The sequence below is a fragment of the Brassica rapa genome, chromosome A04 (genome assembly GCF_000309985.2).
Source record: "Brassica rapa cultivar Chiifu-401-42 chromosome A04, CAAS_Brap_v3.01, whole genome shotgun sequence".
NCBI lineage: Eukaryota > Viridiplantae > Streptophyta > Magnoliopsida > Brassicales > Brassicaceae > Brassica > Brassica rapa.
The window spans coordinates 11,879,716-11,898,074 of record NC_024798.2 but is presented as its reverse complement, the minus strand read 5'-3'; the positions used below and the strand labels follow the sequence as shown (position 1 = coordinate 11,898,074).

Genomic DNA, 18,359 nt, shown 5'->3' with positions numbered 1-18,359 from the left:
TATCCAAATTATAAAAAAGAATGAATAAAAAAGCCAAAACTGGTGTGCTGGGACGTTGCTTTTTCCGACCAGTGGATGATTATCGGGGTTTGGTCAACGTTTCATGTGAAGTCTTCCTGCGCCATTGATTTGAGTGAGAAGTAGAAGAAGAAGATAGATTAAGCATTCAATAACCTGTTATTTTTGGAATATCAATTAGTGTGCGTTGATCTTAAAAAGACTATTCACCATCGAAAGCTTCCAACTCTTAGGGTTTTTGGAGCTTCTTCTTCCCTCAAAAGTTGCGACTTTTCTCGAAGATCATATGGATGGCAGTGGCACTGATACTAATATGATGCAGAGAGCTAATTCTTCATCTTCCTCCATCCCTAAACAGTCAATCCCAAAAAGCACTAATCAGCACTTCAGCATTTGGTAAAATAAGATCATGATAACAAAAAAAATTTAGAGATGTGTTTGGTTTAGTGATCAGACCGATTCTAGGAATCTATTAATAATATAAAAAAATTCGTAAAAATACACTAAATAAATTTTTGCTATCCAATTTTTGCTACCTAAGTATTTTTGCTACCCAATTTAATATTCAAACTAATTATTTACTCATTTAATACATTTAATTTTAAAATTGTGCTCATTTAAATATTCAAACTATGCTAATTTTAATACCCAAATATATATAATTTATGTTATATACAACATTTATATAATTTCCATGTATTCTCCTCTCTCTCACCTGTTATGGTTTTCTTTCGGCGACCAAACCCTAATCCCAAAAGAACTAAGCTTTTTTTATTCAATCTTATAATAATAAATTAATAGAACCATAAATTTCGTTGTCTCTCTGTCTCCTGCTTTATCTGAGAATTAGAAGAATCAAATCAATCGCAGGTTCGTTTTTTTTTTCTTTCTCCAACGATTAGATTATATTAATAACAAAGTTACAATGCAACAAAGAACAACTGCACTTCATCTGCTCTATACCACCATATATACGAAGAAAGAAAGACTACAAATCAGCTACAGGAGGAAATCACCAAAATACTCCAATTCTCCATCCAGCGTAACTCTTCTTCTTCCGAAAGCATTTGGCCGACACATACTGTATGTGACATACAAACCTGAAGGCCCACTTAGAGGGAACGACTTTCATTAACAAACAATTCAAATAACCAAGGAGGATGATCAGCTGCAACATATGGCCGTACCAACCCTTGATTAGTGACACTTTGAGTAGTGAAAGCCGCTCCTCTGTTTGCCTCACGCAAAACCACAAGCAGGCTATACTCTTTGATACCTTGAAGTTCCTTTCCAATTTCCGAAGATTGGTACTGAAAGGAAGGCCAAGCATCCGGTCTAGAAACAGCTCCGAACAACTCCTCACATTCAGCTGCAAATACCACTTTAGACTGTCTTTGGCTCCCCACATTCATTTGTTTTCTTTCGTCTTCACTTCTTTTTCTTAGGTTTTTCTAAAAAAATTGGTAAACGATTCAAAATCAATAGAAATTTCTTTTTAGCTTTTTTAGTTAACTCATATTTTATATGCATATCAATTAAGTTATATCAATTTTGTAAAAAATGTTGATGTCATTAATTCTACGGTTTAAAATTGTAGAAGAATTTTCTAAAAATACATGAAGTAATTTATGTTTGTTATAATAATAGATAAACTACTTTGGCTTCCTGTTTAAGAACAGCATATTTTTGATACCCAATTAATATATAAACTTTATTTTGATATCCAATTAATATATAAACTTAAAAAAAAGCGAAACGATGAGCGACTCTAGGGTTTTGGCGAAAAGCGACGCGAGGGGTTTGCAGGCGGAGGATCAGGATGCGACCATTTTAGAGGCGGGGGAGAGAGCGAGACCACCAGGGGACCCGCCGGATACGGGGATTTCTTGGGTCTCAAAAGTAGTGGGTACAAGCGAGGGTGGTATGCCGGTGCCGGAGAACTGGATTGATGATGAGTTTGTGTCGGAGAGACTCCTAGTGGAATTTCCGAATGGAGAGGATGGTGAACCATCTATTACGATAGGGACGGAGGTGCTAGAAGCAATGAGTGGGATGTGGAAACAGTGTATGGTGGTTAGGGTTTTGGGGAGGAACGTTGCGATTACTGCCTTGAGGAAGAATTGTTAAAGGAGTTATGGAGTCCGACAGGAGCAATGTATGTGATGGACTTGCCTCGTCAGTTCTTCATGATCCGGTTCGAGAAGGAGAGTGAGTATTTGGCGGCGCTGACAGGAGGTCCATGGAGAGTGTTTGGGAGTTATCTTATGGTGAGAGCTTGGTCGCCGGAGTTTGATCCGTTAAGAGATGATATTGTTACAACTCCGATATGGATCAGACTAACCAATATCCCAGTGAATTTCTATCATCGATCGATTCTCATGGGAATTGCTAAAGGTTTGGGTAAGACAATACGGGTGGATCTGACTACTTTGAATTTTGAAAGAGCTAGATTTGCGAGAGTTTGTGTTGAAGTCAATCTTGAAAAGCCTTTGAAAGGGACAGTCTTAATAAATGGGGAGATGTACTTTGTTGCCTATGAAGGTCTATCTGAAATCTGGTCAAAGTGTGGTATCTACGGACACATGGTTCATGAATGCCCAAAGACCATTGCGGAAAGAGTGGCTAATCAGACAGCTCCAACGGAAACGCCAATATTGGCTCAATCTACGCCGCGACAAAATCCCCTAGTGCAGGGAGATGGTTTCACTCAGGCAAGAGGTCCGAGACGTGGAACGCAAACTCAATCTCGAACTGCAAATGTCACGACTCGGTATTTGACGGTGGAGGCGAGTCGTAACAACAGAGGGACCATTGCGCTTGCAAATAAATTTGGAAGCTTAGAGATGGTTACGAGTGTGGGTGCATCAAGGAAGGATGCAGTTAATGGTTAAGAGAATAAGGAGAACCATGATATGAACATCCAGAATAAGAAGGGCAAGGGAGTCTTGCATGGGAAGGAAACTCTAATATTTGGCAGTAATATGAGTGCAGCAACGAGTTCGAAGGTGGGAGCCAAAGTGAAAGGGGCGGGAAATAAAAAAAGTGATGGGGGAAGGAAGAGGCAGGGAGAAAAAGCTGAATAATAGACCGGTTCGGGGTTTGGTGTTTGGGCCAACGAAGGGAGAAGTTAGTCTATCTGAGTCGGGGAAGCGTTTGAGAGTGGAGAATACTGATGTGGGGGAGATCGGGGGGAGTTTTCAGAGACAGAGTGGAGGAAGCTCAGACCACATCTCGAATGCAGTTGCGAGACGAAGAATTGGAGAATCCAATGAAGAGTATTATCAGTGAGACGGAGCAGCGAGAGACTGATATACTGAGTAACCCGCAGGGGGATGAGAGGGTATTGTCCCTCGCATAACAGGGTGCCCCGGTAATTCATTTGGATCTAATCTTATCAAAGATGATAAATTGCTTATTCTGGAATTGCCGGGGGGCAAATAAACCCAATTTCAGACGTTCTATTCGATACATTTTGAAGAAGTACAATACTGATTGTCTTGCGTATTTGAGACCCATGCGGATGGTGACAAGGCAATGAGAATCTGCCAAAACTTGGGTTTTGATAACTCGTTTTGTGTTGATGCTACGGGTCAGAGGGGAGGAATTTGGTTACTGTGGAGAGATCAAGCTGGAGTGCTCACGATTTTGGAATCATCATTGCAGTTTATTCATGCTAAGATGATGATGGGGACAGAGGTCATCCACCTTATTGCAGTTTATGCTGCGCTAACTGTTAGCCGGCTGAGTTGACTTTGGGGACAGTTAAAAAGGGTGCTGGAAAGTATAGATGAGCCGGTGTTGGTGGGGTGTGATTTTAATACTATTTTAAGACTTGATGAAAGAACTGGAGGCAAAGGTAGACTTTCACCAGATTCGCTAGCCTTTGGAGAATGGATTAATGATCTAGCCATGGTGGATATGGGGTTCAGAGGTAACACGTTCACATGGAGAAGAGGGAAGGACACACGAAATTTTGTGGCTAAGCGTTTGGATAGGGTGTTGGGTAATGCTCAAACGAGGGTGAGATGGCAGGAGGCGGTGGTCTCTCATCTTCCTTTCTTAGCATCTGATCACGCACCAATCTATGTGCAACTTGCGCCGGAACAAAGAGGTAACCCAGGGAGAAGGCCATTTAGATTTGAAGCGGCATGGCTTAAACATGAAGGGTTCAAAGAGTTATTACTTGCCTCCTGGAATGGGGAGATGCATACTCCGGAGGCACTGGCTCTCTTGAAAGTAAAACTCAAAAAATGGAACAGAGAGGTATTTGGGGACGTGAATAGGAGAAAAGATAGAATACTTGGGGAGAACCCGAATGACGATCTACTAGTGAAGGAAGCGGCTCTACTAAAGGACTTGGAGGTGGTTCTGGAACAGGAAGAAGTTCTTTGGTATCAGAAATCGCGTGATAAATGGATATCCTTTGGGGACAAGAACACAAAGTATTACCATACGAGTACGATAGTGCGTCGAAAGAGGAACAGGATTGAGATGTTAAAAGATGAGAATGGACGTTGGATAGACCAGCCAGAAGAGTTGGAGAAGCTAGCTATTACCTATTATAAAAGACTGTACTCTACGGATGATATCAATCTTCATACGGATAGGCTACCGCAGCAAGGTTTCACTGAGTTCACTCGAGAGGAAATGGAGCTGTTGAATAAGCCGTTCTCGGCACTGGATGTAGAGGAGTAAGTTCGCTCTATGGGCAAGTTTAAAGCCCCGGGGCCTGATGGTTTCCAACCGGTTTTCTACCAAGAGTCATGGGATGTGGTGGGAGAGTCAGTAACCCGGTTTGGGTTAGAGTTCTTTCAGTCAGGGGTTCTTCCGGAAGGTATGAATGATGCAATTGCGGTACTTATACCAAAGGTTCTTAAACCTGAGAGAATTATGCAGTTCAGACCCATTAGCTTATGCAACGTACTATTCAAGATAGTAACAAAAGCGATGGTATTGAGGTTGAAGAAACTCATGCTGAAGTTGATAGGTCCATCGCAAGCGAGCTTCATACCGGGTAGACTGAGTACTGATAATATTGTCGTTAATCAGGAAGCTGTGCACTCAATGAGGAGGAAGAAAGGGCGTAAAGGTTGGATGCTTCTCAAATTAGACCTCGAGAAGGCCTATGACCGCATTAGATGGGATTTCCTCGAGGAAACACTTTATGCGGCAAAGCTACCGCAGATATGGGTTACATGGATTATGGAATGTGTCAAGAATCCTGGTATGAGTTTATTGTGGAATGGAGAAAGGACAGAATCGTTTACGCCCCAGCGTGGACTCCGACAAGGAGATCCTCTGTCACCATACCTTTTTGTTCTATGCATGGAGAGACTGTGTCATCAAATTGGATTATATGTGGCCAATAAGGAATGGAAACCGATCAGATTATCAAGGGGAGGACCAGAGCTTGTTTGCAGAAGCTTCTATATCGCAGATTCGGATAATATGCAAAGTGCTGGAGAGATTCTGCGAGGCTTCGGGACAGAAAGTGAGTCTGGAGAAATCGCTAATATTCTTTTCTGAGAATATCCACTGATTTTTAGCCAACTCAATCAGTAATGAGAGTGGTATTAAAGGCACGAAGGAGTTGGGTAAGTACTTAGGCATGCCGGTACTGCAGAAGAGGATTAACAAAGAAACATTTGGGGAAGTAATTGAGAAGGTCTCTTCTAAACTTGCTGGGTGGAAGACGAGATTCCTAAGTCTGGCGGGGAGGATAACCCTAACGAAGTCTGTTTTGTCTTCAATCCCGGTTCATACGATGAGCTCTATAGCCCTTCCAGCATCGACCTTAGACCAGATTGATAAGATCGCGAGGTCCTTTATATGGGGGAGCAGTGAGGGCAATCGTAAACAACATTTGGTTTCATGGGAGAGCGTTTGCAAACCAAAGAGAGAGGGTGGGCTTGGTATAAGATCAGCAAAAGAGATGAATGTTGTGCTACTAGCGAAACTTGGGTGGAGACTTTTGAACTCTCAAGATGGCTTATGGGTGAGGAATTTACGCAATAAGTTTAGAGTGGGCGATCTATATGATCCCACATGGCTGGTAGTTAAAGGAGTATGGTCACCGACTTGGAGGAGCTTGACCTTGGGAATTCGAGAAGTGGTTGTACCAGGTGCGAGTTGGGTTCTGGGAGATGGACGTAAGGTCCGCTTCTGGAAAGATAAGTGGCTGTTAAATTAGCCCCTATTAGATTCGAGTATGGTAGATATCCCGGTGGAGATGTTGGAGGCAAAGGCTCGGGACTTATGGCAAAGTGGAACTGGTTGGTTAACTCAAGCTCTTGAGCCGTATATGCCATTAGAGATGCGATTGAGGTTGGCTTCAATGGTGGTAGATGATATTACTGGGGCTCGCGATAGAATGTCATGGAGTGAGAACAAAGATGGAGCTTTCTCTGTAAAATCCGCGTACGCTTTCTTGACTAGGGATGTTAGCCCATGACCGAACATGGAAGCTTTATATAAAAGAATATGGAGTGTTGGTGCACCGGAACGAGTTCGAGTATTCTTATGGTTGGTGTCTCTGCAAGTAATCATGACAAATATGGAACGTAAACGCAGACACTTGTGCGACAATGGAGTGTGTCAATTGTGCAAAAATGGGGATGAAACTATTCTTCATGTCCTCAGAGATTGCTCGGCAGCTGCGGGGTTATGGGTGAAGATTGTACCCCCGAGTAAAAGGCAACGCTTCTTTAACCTTCCGCTTCTAGAATGGTTATATGAGAATCTCACAAAAGACACATCCAATAATGAAGACCTTTGGGCGATTCTTTTTGCACTAACTGTGTGGTGGTGTTGGAAGTGGAGATGTGGCTATGTTTTTGGTGAAACAGGGAAATGTCGAGATAGAGTGAAATTTGTTAAAGACAAGGCTCATGAAGTGGTATTGGCGAACAAGAAATTGAAAGATCACTCGGCCGTGGGAGTTCGAGTGGAGAAGCGAATATCATGGCTTCGACCTGCAAATAGCTGGTGCAAGTTGAATACGGATGGAGCTTCCAGAGGAAACCCTGGTTTGGCGACTGCAGGAGGAGTTTAAGGGGTGAGTATGGCGAGTGGAAAGGGGGCTTTGCGGTGAACATTGGGATTTGCCCGGCATCCTTAGCGGAACTGTGGGGGAGTGTATTATGGCTTGTGCATTGCGTGGGATTGTGGCATTAGAAGGCTGGAGGTGGAGGTGGATTCGACGAGTGTGGTGGATTTTCTAAGGACAGGGATACATGATTCTCATCCCCTGTCGTTTCTAGTACGTTTGTGCTATGGCTTCATATCAAGAGACTGGCTTGTCAAGTTTTCTCATGTCTATAGGGAGGCTAATCATCTTGCCGATGGATTAGCGCCTATGCGTTCTCTTTACCATTTGGTTTGCATTATATTGAGACTGTTCCGGAGATTGTTGTTCCGATTTTGTTGGAGGACTTGAGCGGGGTTTCTAGACCTCGCCATGTTTACTTGTAGTTGTTTAATTTGAGTTTGAATAAAAAGTAGGGGGCTAATGTCTCCTGCAGTCTACCAAAAAAAAATATAAATTTCAAAAATTGAAAGTCTTACACTACCAAACAAACAACGTTTCAAGGAATCTGTTAAAGCGTTTGACATCGTCAGTTTGGCAGTGTATTAATTCGATATCGGAAAATAGGTTGTGTATTAAACAGAACAAAAATAGTTTATGTATTATTACAACAAATGGAAATTTAGTTCAGATATTTTTAGGGAATTTTTCCTTTCAAAATCACCAGATCCCGTTAAACATTCTCAATCTTGTGATCAGTAACGGTTTTATCAACTTAAATTTATTTATTAGATAAGAAAAATATTCATAAATACATACAAAATAATAAAACAACAAATTATGTAAATAAAATGATGAGAAAAACAACCAATATAATTCTTGCCATCTTTGGTTCTTTGTCACATTATGAACACTAATTCTATTTGTTGTATTACATCGTCTTTGTTCCAATTTATATCTTATATATATTCTTCAGGTTTAGAATCCAGGGGCACTTTCTTCATTTTACGGTTGATCTTAATTCGTAATATAACTTTTTGTCCGAAAAAAGTTAGCGGTTAATATGCGTGGATCACATGTGCGGAGTCAATGTCGCAACCCCCTACAAGTAGAAAAATGCTTCCTCTGTTTCATAATATGTGCCGTTTAAAGTTTTTGCACATAAATTAAGAAAATTGTTAAATTTTCTATTTTACCACTATTTAACATATATTTTGTTTTGATTTTTAGTTAATGAATTAAAAATAAGAAAAAAAAACACAAAATTATTTAAAATATGCATTTCAAATGTAAAAGAACGCTTATAATGAAAGAAAATTTAGAATCTAAAATGATACTTAATATGAGACGGAGAGAGTATTTTCCGAGCGTTTCATCGAGATTTCGTTTTTTTCGTTAACGTTTTCATGGAGATTCGGAGTAGCAGATAGATTGGTAGAAAACAAAATTTTAACATTGAAGCTAACTAACTACCTCAAATATCATAACGCTTATAATGGATATCTAGTTTCCTTATTTTCTTTGCTTCAAAAAATACAGATATCTAGTTTTTCGGATATCCAAAAAATTTACAGATATTTTTGAATATTTTTGAATATTTATGGATATTTATGGATACCTCACCCACTTTGTTTAGTACAAACTAAATCTAGAAACAACTAGAAGATATTGTTTTTAAATAATATCTTTTACATAATACGGAGTATGAAATTAAAAAAGGAAACATTAATGAGACTATGTGTTCCATAAATTTGGAAAATTATTTAAAATCTTTTATAAAACATAAATTGTAATCTTATAAGAAAAATTATATTCCTTTCTTAATTTAATAATTATAAATTAATAAAATTATATTTAAATAATAATTTTATTAAATTATACATTTAAAATTCTATACTCAATTGTATATATATATATATATATATATATATATATTATATATATATATATATATATATATATATATATTTGTATAAAAATCCGAGCGGAGCAGATATCCGAGTCTAAAATTTTAGTATTCGTGATTTGCTTCGTTTTTCACAGATATTGATTTTTAATATTTGATTTGCTTCGAAAACTTAAGTATATCTGAATTTTTCGTATCAAAATGAAACGAATAACAAATCGAATTAAAATAAAATGTTTACCCCTACTTGCAAACTGATTGGTACAAGGAAGAAACGTGCTGCTCCGTAATTAGTCTAACTTTAGTTATCTGTAGCTAATAGTCAACAATTACATTCCTTTTAAAAATATTGCATTCTTTTAAAAAAAAATTACATTCTTTTTTTCCCTCAAACACACTTATCAGTGAATGACACTTGTAAAGAACTTTAACTGTGATGATGACAAAAAGATATATTTTCATCTTGACCAATACAAGATTCCTAACTAGTCTCTTTTGTCTATATTTTCATCTTGACCAACACAAGATTCCTAACTAGTCTCTTTTGTCTTTTTTTCCTATCTTTTCGGAAATGAACAGAAACCGTAAATATAAATACCTAGCTCGTGCAAGTATCATGCAACAAAAGCCTTTTCGAAAGCCATAAACTATTTGAGGTGTAATCTCCTCTTCCTAGCTCTGGTATATTCTTTTCTACTTTTTTGGTAAAACTCTGATATAGTCTTACAAAATGTTTCAGTGGTTTTTTTTTCTCTCTATAAACTAGACACTCATTTTGAACCTTTTATGATTCTAGTCATGTATATAGCATGCTAAGTTTTTTTTCAAGAGTTATATGTATATTTATTTAACCTTTTTAGCGCTAATCTGTCGATATGATGCAGAGACTCGACGCCGTTCTTCGTCTCCGTATCGATGGATGGTCACGCCGGTATTCCTCCTTCATACTCCGGTCTCAGCCAATACCCGAGGGCTAACCCTTTTGGTGACGAGAGTTCCAATAGAGCAACCATGCCGCCGCCTACCGGAAGCTCACTCCCACCCTTTTCACTGCTTCTTCATATCCCACAGCCATTCCAGTTCGGGTCGCAGAATTTCATCCCCGCGGGATCAAGCCCCTCGCAGTGGATGTTATCTCAGGTTCCACACACGATGCTCGAGTCCTCCTCAGTAGGCTCAGGGAGTAGTCAGCCGGCGTCTGTCTTCTCAGGCCTGTTTAATGCAGATCAACTGAGTAAGATTGCCGCCTCTGACGAACTGAAAGAGATGGCAGAATCTGATCCTAAGCATCTCAAAATGTAATCAATTGATCTCCTATATATAGCTTAGCTTAGATTGTATAAGTATTTGTTTTTGTGACATTTATATATACCCATGTGATCATATATATCATTTCAGAACCTTGTCGAACCGGGAATCAGCTGCACGTTCAAAGGCGAAGAAGGCGCTGCACGAGTCCGAGTTGGAAGACAAAGTCGAGACACTTGAGACTCAGATTGATATATTGACTGCCGAGCTCAAGCTTGAGAAGGTGATCACCATCTTACTTGTCACGGTTTGTTCCTGTGAGATAGATTTTGTTAATTAATAGCTTGTATATTATATTCTGGTTGTATGCAGAGAGGAAGAATGACGGCGGATGACGAGTGCGTGCAATTTAGGATTCGTCTTCATGCAGGGGAGGCGCATGCACGACTTCGTGAAGGTACTCTCATCTATATTTTGTGAGGATGTCAGATATAGTTTATAGGGTTTTGACGAGACTTTTCATCCATGGTTACTTGCATGATCTGATACCCAGTTGTGGAAACAACTTTAAGCTTTATTAATACTTTTGTTACCATTTAAAATATATATATCTTACTCTCGAATTAAAAAGCGAGCGGTTGACCATTTATTAAGTGCTACATCTTTCTTAATTACTCATAAATCTTCATTACTAAAGAAAGGTGTAAACATATATGTATTGTAAAAAGATAAGATTTTTGAATATGATGTATAAACGTGGAATCTGTGGTTGCAGACTTGATCCAACAATTGAATGGAGAAGTTCGTCGGCTAATAGAAGAGGCGAGTGTGCAGAGAGAAGAGATGAGTAGGCTAAGAGAAGAGGTGAGCGAATACCGGAGGAGGGAAAGTGAGAGAATGAACGCAAACATGTTGGATCAACTCAACATCAACCAGCAGTTTCAAGAGAAGCCGCAGCAGACAAATTATAATTTCGAATGAAGAATTGCATCATGATGATCATGGATCCAAGGAATTGGCAGCTTTGGTATCCAGGATTGATTGAAGTAGTATAAATATTTATATAGTTTAAAAATAAAAGTTGTTTGAGTTTATATATTATTATATGTGCAAGAGAGTCATGCTAAGATATAAAAAAGAATCAATCCGAACTTCGGAAGGATTTGAAAAGAGATTCAGACAAATGTGATCTCTGTGTAATGTCTTTTCTCATCCAGTTGAATAAGAAAAAAGGAGTCTGTTTTATCATGGGAATTTGCACTGTTTTTTTTTTTCTGTCGTCGGAATTTGCATTGTATAACTATAAAAAAAACTATAATTTGACAAATGACCATATGAAACTCATGGCTACAGTATTCTGTATATACTATATGATCACTAAATATAGAATAATATATTAAATACTCTCTCTCACACACATTATCATCTTCTTCTTTATCATTTTCTTTATTTTTTATGCGCTTCCGGTGTAACGGAAGAACATCTTTATCAAAAACTTTTAAGTTTTAACTATGTGCTATCCCAAACCATTTCCAAATGTAGAGCTAATTCACATTATCTACTCTATTAAAATAGAATCCTATTTTTTATCTACCATACACAAGTCTATGTTAGACCATTCATTAGAAATTTAACTAAACATCCTAAAATTACTCATATATGATATTCTCCTAACAAAAAGAAATATACATCTAAATATTAACATTTCTAAGAAAACATAAATATATTGTCATTAGTTAATTATCATTTGACTGTTTATCTTATTTAATATAGACCATATTTTATATATTCCAATAACGAATTTTGAAATTAAATAGTATAGCCCAATTCTTTTTAAATTATCAAATTAAATTTTTATATAAAACAAAATAAATAATATTTTATTGGTTGTAACATTTTATGTTGATATTTTTAGTAAAAATAAAAACATTAAACTGAAATATAATATATTAAATAAAATAATATTTTAAAATATAACAAAAATAGTTTAATTTATTCACATAAAAACATTTCGAGAATAAAAATTTCTAAACAAAGAAGCTAATTTTTTTTTATTAATTCGTATAAAACTAATGTTTAAAGTTAAATTATTAATATTAATGTTGCATTTTAAATAAATAAACAAAAATACTTCATTAATATATGATTTGTACAATATCATCAAACAAATTTCAACAAATATAAATTTTCAAAATAAAAATTATATACATAAAATTGATATTAGATATATATCTTTATAACATATTTATATTTTAAATATTAATTTAAAAATATAAATATATCCGCACGGATGTGCGGGTTAATATCTAGTTATGTATTATTTTAGTGTGTTACATTCTATTGGAAAACCATAGAATATAAATGTAAGTACACAGTAACTAAATATATAGAATGTTTGTTGTTATGCTATTAATATGGATCAATTTTTTCTATACTACTTAAAAAACACTCTAGTATATTATAGTTTGTCAATGTGGATAACGCGTCGAAAAAAGGGTCATGCACTTAAAAGAAACTTTTTTGAATTTGCCTATTTTAGTGACAAATTGACTCATTATGTGTATATGACATTAACCTTTTTATATTGAGGGTAAAGCTTCGGTCCTTTTGCCTTTATCCAAATTATAAAAAAGAATGAATAAAAAAGACAAAACTAATGTGCTGGGACGTTGCTTTTTCCGACCTGTGGATGATTATCGGGATTTGGTCAACGTTTCATGTGAAGTCTTCCTGCGCCATTGATTTGAGCGAGAAGTAGAAGAAGAAGATAGATTAAACATTCAATAACCTGTTCTTTTTGGAATATCAATTAGTGCGCGTTGATCTTAAAAAGACTATTCACCATCGAAAGCTTCCAACTCTTAGGGTTTTTGGAGCTTCTTCTTCCCTCAAAAGTTGTGACTTTTCTCGAAGATCATATGGATGTCAGTGGCACTGATACTAATATGATGCAGAGAGCTAATTCTTCATCTTCCTCCATCCCTAAACAGTCAATCCCGACAAGCACTAATCAGCACTTCAGCACTTGGAAAAATAAGATCATGTTAACAAAAAAATATTGAGATGTGTTTGGTTTAGTGATCAGACCGATTCTAGGAATCTATTAATAATTAAAAACAATTCATAAAAATACACCAACTAAATTTTGCTATCCAATTTTTGCTACCCAGTTTTTAATACCTAAATATTTTTGCTACCTAATTTAATATTCAAACTAATTATTTTACTCATTTAATACATTTACTTCTAAAATTGTGCTCATTTAAATATTCAAACTATGCCAATTTTAGTACCCAGATATATATAATTTATGTTATATACAAAATTTATTTAATTTCCCTGTATTCTCCTCTCTCTCACCTGTTATGGTTTTCTTTCGGCGACCAAACCCTAATCCCAAAAGAACTAAGCTTTGTCCAACGATTAGATTATATTAATAACAAAGTTACCAGGCTACAAAGAACAACCGCACTTCATCTGCTCTATACCACCATATATACGAAGAAAGAAAGACTACAAATCACCTACAGGAAGAAATCACCAAAAGACTCCAATTCTCCATCCAGCGTAACTCTTCTTCTTCCCAAAACATTTGGCCGACACATACAAACCTGAAGGCCCACTTAGAGGGAACGGTTTTCATTAACAAACAATTCAAATAACCAAGGAGGATGATCAGCTGCAACATATGGCCGTACCAACCCTTGATTAGTGACACTTTGCGTAGTGAAAGCCGCTCCTCTGTTTGCCTCACGCAAAACCACAAGCAAGCTATACTCTTTGATACCTTGGTTCCTTTCCAATTTCCGAAGATTGGTATTGAAAGGAAGGCCAAGCATCCGGTCTAGAAACAGCTCCGAACAACTCCTCACATTCAGCTGCAAATACCACTTTAGACTGTCTTTGGCTCCCCACATTCATTTGTTTTCTTTCGTCTTCACTTCTTTTTCTTAGGGTTTTCTAAAAAAATTGGTAATCGATTCGAAATTAATAGAAATTTTTTTTAGCTTTTTTCGTTAACTTATATTTTAGAGAAACTACTTAGAATGACTCTAAACAATCATGAAATAACTAAAGTAACTCTTATAAATTTGAAGCTACTAGAGTAACTTTCAGAACATTGAAATTTACGATTTTGCCATTATTAATAATTATACCAAAATTGAAAAAAAAAAAGGAAAAATAGAATTTACCTTTTGTCGGGGTTCGACAACGACAGAAACACAAAACCTCCCCTCGTCGTCTCCGTCATCTCCATCTCCAACCCTCTCTTACCTCTCCTCGTCGCCTCCGGCATCTCCATCTCCGACCTTCTCTCTTCCTTCAGAAGATAAGCAAATCGTTTTTGTCTCAGTCACATCGGCCTTCGTCTCCGTCTCTTTGATCCTGGACAAACTCAAATCGATTTCGGCTCAGTCACATCCGGTTTCAGTTGCAGCTTACTCTAATCCGTGAGTCTTTAATCTATGCTATTCAAGTTTTTTTGTTATTGTTTATTAGTTGATTCCAAGTTAAAAAATTAGAACCCTAATTCCCAATTTCTTCTAAACTTCGAATTTCAAATCAATTTAATTAAAAAACGTGAGAATTGTGAAAGATTCTATTTGATTGTTTGAAATTGTTTCCTTTTTGGGTTTGATGTTTTCATCGGATTGTAACATTGCTTCTTCTTTTTTGTAGGTATGGCTTCTTCTTCGGGTGCAAGAAAGTATCCGAAAAGGCTGTATGATGTTGATAAAACCCCAATTCAGAGTAGGAGCATGAACCATAGTTGTTTTTTGGCCAACATTCAAGCGGTGGTAGAAGCTGTCGGGGATGATGTTGTGTCTGAGTTGAGGGAATCAGCTGTTGGAGTGATTCTGAAGCTAAAAGAGTTGGAATACACTTGGTCTGCTTCTTGCGTTCACCATTTTCTCGCCAATCAATTGGCTATCGAGAGCACTCATGAGATGTGGTCCTCGATAGACTGTATGCCGCTGCGGTTTTCTTTGTACGAGTTTGGAGAAATTACGGGGCTAAATTGTGATCCTTTCGACAAGAATGAGATTTGGGATGTGGAGCATGAAAGTTTCTGGCTGGAGATGAACGTGCCGACATCAGAAGGACCTACATTGAAAGAGTTACAAGCCCTTTTTCCTATTTGCAGAAACTGGTCTCGAGAAAAGCGAGTGATGATAGGTTTGTTGTGTCTGCTATGCATTGGGATATTTGGAATTTCAAGCAACAGCAGAATCCCTTTACATTGTGCTAAAAGAGTGATGGATCCAGAAGCTTTCCAACGATATCCATGGGGTCGTGTAGGATTTACCAGCCTTCTTGAGTCTATTAAAGTACTCACCTATGATGGAAAGAAGAGTTACACACTTCATGGTTGTGTTCATGCGCTCTTAATATGGGTTTTTGAGTTTGTCCCTGGTCTAGGAGAGAAATATGGGAATCGGAGAGAAGGTGCTGGTGTCCCTCTTCTGTCATGGCGGGGATCTCGTCCGCGTATTAACTTCTCAGATTTCTGTGCCCAAGAAAAGAGAACATATCAGAAGGTATGTAGAGAAGTATTAAGTTTCTGTAATTAAATTTAAATTATTTTTTAACTAATCATGTATATATTACACAGGTTCGTGTGAGACACATGGTTGAAAAGCCAATAGAGGATAGATATCCGCAGTGGGAAGATAATAAATTACATACTGAGCTGGATAACTTGATTCAGGACATCCTCAAAGGTCAGCTTGATGAAAAGTATTGGGAAGTAATGCCTGCTACGAAATCGACAAAGAGAAAAAGTCACGTGAACCCACCTTGTGTTCTAGATACCATGGATGTGGGTCCTTCTACTAAGCGAAAGAAGGACACAGAACATGTCAATGGTTGCCACACATCAGAAACGGTATGTAGCTATCATTTTGAATGAATATGTTATTTCTGACCACTGGCTTAATTTTTCTTTTGGTCTGTGAATTGCTTATAGGTTGTAGCTCACAACATCGCCATACTTGGGTTGGTTGAGTCGGTGAAGAACCTGACTGGAAAAATCGATGGAATAGATGTTGTTGTAGCTGACAAGGTTAGCGAGAAACTGGACGCAACCATACAAGCTAAAGTGGATGCTAAGGTGGGTTTATATAAGGATGAGGTAATGATGAAGATTGCCATGTTGGTGGAAGACGTAAAGAATCTTAAAGAGAAGGCTGGTGTCAACATTCCTATCGATGTAGCTAACTCCAATGATCACAACTCCATTGTGCCAGAAGAGGATGATGCTTCTAGCAATGAGTTGGTATGTTTTCTGAGACTCATCTTCTCTGTTAATTTTGTTAATATCACTAACACTTGTATTCTATTACACAGTCATGGATGCTTCAGAAGAAGATAAATTCACAAGATGGTTTACCAATCGAATGTGTTGTTAAAAAGGAGAAAAAGAAGACGATGGTGAAGCAGGAGCGTAAGACCACTGATGTGAAAAATAAAGGGAAGAAAGCTGAAGTGCCAGTGAAGAAAGTGAAGAAGGAGAAAGCATTTGTCATCCCAGAACTAAATGACAAATCTATTTCTTCAGGAGATTGGAAGAATCATTTGGAGTGGGAAAAGAGTGATAAGTGTAGACAAGTGATGCAAGAACTTGCTTCAACTTTGGAGAAGGTAAAGCTCAAACGAAAACCCCACTTGACAAAGACTCAAGTATGGCCGTTTGTAGGGAACTCAACTGTCAAGCGTATAATCACTGGCGTCACTCCATCTACGGTGTCGTACGACCCATTTGCTAAAGTTGAGTCACAGAAATTGGTGAAAGTTATGGACTTTATTAAGCGAGATTTGTAAGTGTCTTCTCTTGCCTCTAATATTCTCTTCCATCCTATTTCTTCTTATATATATGGTGCTTGAATGCTCTGTTTTAGGGAACAAGAGGAATCTGGATATGGTGAGTTTTGCGCTCAGTTTTACTTAAAGATAATGGTGCCAAGAGATGAGTGGCCAACAGATAAGTACGGCTGGCTGTCTGACTCGGTGAGTTTTCTAAACTGAGCATCAGATTCATAAGATTAATGGCTTACAGATTTTAAGTAATTGTTTTCATTGTTACAGCACATTGCCGCAGCGATGCTCATGTTTCACAGACGTTCCATGCAATCCATATCTCCATATTCTTCATCTCGAGTTGCATTTCTAGATCGGTGGTTCGTGAAGTCATGGGTTAATGACTTCGAAAAACAGGACAAGAAGAAGATTGAGGTGTCAGATATGTACATCAAGGCTTTCAATGGAGAATATCCGGAACAGTTTGTGACCGGAAAGAAATGGTATGAAGATGTCGACACCTTGTTCCTCTGCCACCATGTTAACGGAGACCATTGGGTTGCTCTACGCATTGATTTACGGAAGTCGACAATCCATGTATATGATAGTATTCCGAGTGTGGTGAAGGAACATAAGGATCTGACGGAGGAGTGCAGACCGTTCATGAAAATGATTCCACTGGTGCTTAACAAGATGCTGCCTCCAAATTCGGGAAGGAAGAAGACTGAGCAGCAGTTCGCCTTACGTAGGCACAAGGATGCCCCCCGGAACGATGACCCAGGAGATTGTGGTGTGTACTCTTTGAAGTACATTGAATGTCTTGCTATTGGATGTACTTTTCAGGGCTTGAGTGATACGATCATACCGGAACAAAGAATGAAGTTGGCAGCAGAGATCTATGAAGAGGTGGCCGAGGTTGATGCAGAAGCATGATTTACTGGTTGCTTTGACCAATTATAATGTTGTAGGACGTGTATCATGGATTTTTTATTTTAGTACTTGGAGTAGTAGATTTAACTTGGATGGTTTTATTTAAATACTCTTTAGTAGTATGATTTGGTGGTTGCTTAGATCAATTATATCTTTGTACTTGGAGTAGTAGATTTAATGTTTCAAACTAAATGTTTTCTTACGATCACAAGACGTATTGCAACACCAAAAAATACACCAAAGACCAAAGTAAATGAAAAGTAGATGTATCACCAAAGACCAAAGTGTAAATGTATTGCAACACCATAGAGTATACCACTAAATGTAGCACCAGCGTAAATGAAATCAAATGACCAAAGCCTGAAACTGTAGATCGAATACTCATCACTTAAGAGGACATGTTTTAGAATTATGTCCCATCTGGTTACAAATTCT

The 18,359-nt window shown here is 37.7% G+C and overlaps 2 protein-coding genes and 1 pseudogene across 3 annotated transcripts; all 3 read left to right on the top strand.

The window, feature by feature from the left end:
- The first annotated feature begins 620 nt into the window (after positions 1-620).
- LOC103864258 lies at positions 621-7,830 on the top strand (annotated as a pseudogene).
- A 1,730-nt stretch (positions 7,831-9,560) lies between these two features.
- Positions 9,561-12,170, top strand: LOC103864257 (transcription factor VIP1-like). The gene is made up of 5 exons (XM_033290594.1): positions 9,561-9,629; positions 9,833-10,246; positions 10,347-10,479; positions 10,569-10,653; positions 10,972-12,170. The coding sequence occupies exons 2-5, from the start codon at positions 9,864-9,866 to the stop codon at positions 11,175-11,177; spliced, it is 807 nt and encodes a 268-aa protein (XP_033146485.1). The 5' UTR covers positions 9,561-9,629; positions 9,833-9,863; the 3' UTR covers positions 11,178-12,170.
- Positions 12,171-14,205: 2,035 nt separating this feature from the next.
- LOC103849811 lies at positions 14,206-18,070 on the top strand. Of its 2 annotated transcripts, XM_033290319.1 has the most exons (7): positions 14,206-14,647; positions 14,877-15,736; positions 15,811-16,083; positions 16,165-16,473; positions 16,545-17,014; positions 17,096-17,204; positions 17,283-18,070. In XM_033290319.1, exons 2-7 carry the CDS (start codon positions 14,879-14,881, stop codon positions 17,925-17,927), a joined length of 2,664 nt encoding a protein of 887 aa, XP_033146210.1. In that variant the 5' UTR covers positions 14,206-14,647; positions 14,877-14,878; the 3' UTR covers positions 17,928-18,070. The 2 variants fall into 2 exon arrangements, with proteins under 2 accessions (XP_033146210.1, XP_033146209.1); XM_033290318.1 differs by having other exon boundaries at positions 14,207-15,736.
- The last annotated feature ends 289 nt before the right edge of the window (positions 18,071-18,359 follow it).